Below are 4,364 nucleotides of genomic sequence, written 5' to 3'. Positions count from 1 at the left end.
TCTTTCATCTGATTGTTTGGTAAAAGGACAGTTGAGAAAACAAAGGGAAGACAAGTTGTGCATGTTCCAGTGGCCCTGTATCCCAGAGTGAAGAATGCCACCGACCATAGAATCACGGGCCAAAGAGACAGAACCACAGAGCGTAGCTATGGAGTGTATTCCGAGTTTTAACTTATCATCAACATTGTTTGTGGAAGATTAACAGCAGTTACGAAAAGTTTTGGGAAACCTTCAAAATTTTCCTAAGATTCTAGTATAGTTTAACAGACTCAAATAGGTGTTTTGATGATTGCAGTTGTAGCTTAACAGCGTCAGGTAGAACTCATTCAAAAATTAAATTTACTTGTATCTTGATATTTTGATAAAAATTCTGCATTAACAATAAAAAAAAAGAAAACGAGATATTATAATTGAAATTTATGTAGCCTTCATTCTGAAGGGAGATGAAAGACGAAAAACTGTGGTGATCAAAATTACAATATTAGTAGAGATGATGGTGCATATATATATATATATATATATATATATATATATATATATATATATATATATATATATATATATATATATATATATATATATATATATATATATATATATATATATATATATATATATATATATATATATATATGTGTGTGTGTGTGTGTGTGTGTGTGTGTGTGTGTGTGTGTGTGTGTGTGTGTGTGTGTGTGTGTGTGTGTGTGTGTGTGTGTGTATACACGTAGGTTCGAATCCCACCACGTACAGCCTTAAACACTTTGCCATTTGTCGAGTGGTTTAAAGTTACCTACGTGTCACCATGATACCCAGGTTCTAAGTGGTTACACCCATGATGAGCTTCGGGGGTGATATGGGCCCTAATATGGATACCACTATAAATAAAACTCCCTGCGCCATTAATGGGCGGAAGCTGAACAGCGCTTCCCATACACTCTTCAAGTGTACCTACAGGCGCTATAGGCCTTAATGTAAAAAAATAATGAAAATTAATGAATGAAAAAAAATATATATATATATATATATATATATATATATATATATATATATATATATATATATATATATATATATATATATATATATATAATATAAGAGCGTCTGACTATTCAGATGCATCTGTCTTCTCTTCCTCTTCCCCACAGAAACAAACAGTCTTCCTGTTAACATGGATGGCTGCCGTGGGCGCCCTGCGCCTTCCTCACGCCCACGCCCTGCCGTACTCAAGCCTTCAGAACGACCCTGCTTTCCCTCCCACCCGTACTTCCCGGCACATCAATCTTCTGGACGGCTTAGCAGAGGGCGTGGACTCAAAAATGTTTGATAGTGTGGTGGAGTTTTTCTTCACTAACTTTGGAGAGGAGGCGGGCGTGAAGGGACGGTGAGTGGTGGTGGTGGTGGTGGTGGTGGTGGTGGTGGTGGTGGTAGTTGTCGTCGTCGTCGTCGTCGTCGTCGTCGTCGTAGTAGTAGTAGTAGTAGTAGTAGTAGTAGTAGTAGTAGTAGTAGTAGTAGTAGAAGTAGCAGTAATGGTACTAGTAGTAGTTCTAGCAGTTGTTAGGATATTGGAGTTAACGCAGTGAAATGTCTGTTACATAAAAGCATAAATCCCCCCCCACACACACACACTAACAGCTTAACTATCTGTCACACAGGAGTTACGACAGCGGCTCAGATTTCAAACGCCCTCCAGCTTATCAAGCAAACAACAATTTCGAAGAATTGCACACCGGTAGCGGCTATAACAACAACTTCATGACAGGGTACAAACATGAGAGTCATGGTAAGCCAGAGAAAACCTGCATAGATGTGTACGGCTTGTCCCATAGCAGCAGTTTTTGCCTGGATGTGTTTGCAGCTTTATCAGTGACTGGTGCCGCACTGCTTCTACAACTCCTCTTCTTCATCGCAAAGGACGTCTTCTGTCCCCATCTTAAAAGGAATGATGACAGTATTGATGGAATTCTCAATGGCCTGAATACCTTGTTCGGTATGTTGGGTGCTGGTAACATGAGTAGTCTGTTCGCTATTGACAATTCGAACACTGTGACCGTGGATGCAGTGGGCGGAGATATGCTGAAGACAGGCGATGGTAATGGAAGCATTTTTCATGATAAAGACGATGGACAGTTTGCTGGCTGCGACACCTTAGTGTTCGTAGGAAAGGATCACATTCCAGCTGCTACGGGAGCCACAGAAGGCAGCGAATCAGAAGAGGAGGAAGAAAATACGGAAGAAAAATATGACAGCCTAAACGTTAACTTGAAATCAGATGATGATCCTGAAAAAGACGACGACGACGACGTACCAGATGCTGATGGAAATGACGGTCATTGATAGGTGACTTGTCACCGTCATCTTTTTGGAGACCCCCTACTACAACCACCACCACTACTACTACCACCACCACCACCACTCCTAAACCCACTCGCGCCCCTCTCCTCGTGCTCCTGAAGAAGTCTGGTGGTATCTGTTACGTCACCAGCGCAGTTCAGCCAACAAGCTTCACTATGCCAAATGCAATGCAATGGCGGAGCTTTGGACACACCCTCAGCCCCTCCCTGCTGCTGCAAGCCAAGGACTGGTTCATGGACGAGGCACGTCTCTTTGGCTATAAGTTCGGAGGAGAAAATTCTCCCTTATGCCGCGTACTGAGCTACTTTGTGTAAGAACTTGATACCCATATCCGATCACCAATTCATCGACGTTATCCTGTTATCAATTAAGATGCATGTGTAGAATAACTGCATCCAGAGCGCACTAATTAGTAATTACAAATATCATTAACTTATATATGTATCCGTTAATACAGTATATGTACATGCATGTGTAAATCACCAATCTGTGTACCAATGCGTGTGCGTGTTATGCGTACCGATATTTTCACCTGTATGGTGTGTGTGTGTGTGTGTGTGTGTGTGTGTGTGTGTGTGTGTGTGTGTGTGTGTGTGTGTGTGTGTGTGTGTGTGTGTGTGTGTGTGTGTGTGTGTGATATTATTTATGTTCACATGTAAACAATTCTCCCTATATATGTATGTACATATATATTTATTGATAAAACGTATTCATGAAAAGCTGTGTTTACATGAGAGAGAGAGAGAGAGAGAGAGAGAGAGAGAGAGAGAGAGAGAGAGAGAGAGAGAGAGAGAGAGAGAGAGAGAGAGAGAGAGAGAGAGAGAGAGAGAGAGAGATCCCTGAAAAGGTCCTTCTAAAGGATTATAAATAAAAACAATAAAAAAAAGCAGAAAAATGCCTGGGAAAGGAAAAAAAAAGTTATTCTCTATCTTGATGTCAAACATTTCTGGTTTATAACACTTTTTCACCCGCCTCTATTATTTTCTTCTTTTTCGCCTCCTTCTATTTTATTATATCTATTATTCTACTCTCGTTCTCTCAAGAGCAACTGTTACTGCTCTTCTACTTCTTCTTCTTTCTCCTCTTCTACCTCTACCTTCATTCTAAACCACTTCACTACTATCATTACTCCCAACACCACGGCCAACACCACCACCATAATTTTTGGAATCGTAAAAACACAAGGAACTAGTTTTGAACGCAGGCACAGTGTGATTTATGTTCTCTCTCTCTCTCTCTCTCTCTCTCTCTCTCTCTCTCTCTCTCTCTCTTGATGGTAGTAGTAGTAGTAGTAGTAGTAGTAGTAGTAGTAGTAGTAGTAGTAGTAGTAGTAGTAGTAGTAGTAGTAGTAGTAGTAGTAGTAGTGGTGATGGTGGTGTTCACGTGACACAGTAACCTAAAACAGATGCTGGCAAATTCTCTCGAAATTTACCTCTATATCTAAAGAAGTCAACAAATTGTCATGTTTGTGTTATCTTCTAATATTACTACTACCACTATTATTGTTGTTTTTTTATGGTGGTGATAGTGATATTGCTACTACTTTTCTCTACAGAGAGAGAGAGAGAGAGAGAGAGAGAGAGAGAGAGAGAGAGAGAGAGAGAGAGAGAGAGAGAGAGAGAGAGAGAGAGAGAGAGAGAGAGAGAGAGAGAGAGAGAGAGAATAACAATTTCTGCTCTACTTAGAAGAGGAAAAAAAAAAGTAGTAGTAGTAGTAGTAGTAGTAGTAGTAGTAGTAGTAGTAGTAGTAGTAGTAGTAGTAGTAGTAGTAGTAGTAGTAGTAGTAGTAGTAGTAGTAGTAGTAGTAGTAGTAGTAGTAGTAGTAGTAAAGAGAAAATGAAACAAAAAAGAATAAAACAGAAATGGAAAAACTACACTACCACCACCACCAACAACAACAACAACAACAACAACACCTAATACTGCTACTACCACTATTAATACCACCGTAATTGCTATTCCCACGAACCGACAAAGTAAAATGCAAGCTTATTTACGACTTTTATCAGATAT

At 39.8% G+C, this 4,364-nt stretch overlaps 1 protein-coding gene across 1 annotated transcript in view; it reads left to right on the top strand.

Annotated features, from left to right (window-relative positions):
• The window catches only part of LOC123504726, a 3,677-nt gene extending 616 nt beyond the window's left edge, over positions 1-3,061 (top strand). The window contains exons 2-3 of the mRNA XM_045255512.1: positions 1,146-1,381; positions 1,653-3,061. Coding sequence (XP_045111447.1) covers positions 1,146-1,381; positions 1,653-2,334 — 918 coding nt within the window. The 3' untranslated portion in view covers positions 2,335-3,061. The remainder of the gene's footprint in view (positions 1-1,145; positions 1,382-1,652) is intronic.
• Positions 3,062-4,364: the final 1,303 nt, after the last annotated feature.

The sequence above is a fragment of the Portunus trituberculatus genome, chromosome 1, assembly GCF_017591435.1.
Source record: "Portunus trituberculatus isolate SZX2019 chromosome 1, ASM1759143v1, whole genome shotgun sequence".
Lineage (NCBI taxonomy): Eukaryota > Metazoa > Arthropoda > Malacostraca > Decapoda > Portunidae > Portunus > Portunus trituberculatus.
Note: the sequence above shows the minus strand (reverse complement) of the source record. Positions and strands in the feature narration are given on the sequence as shown.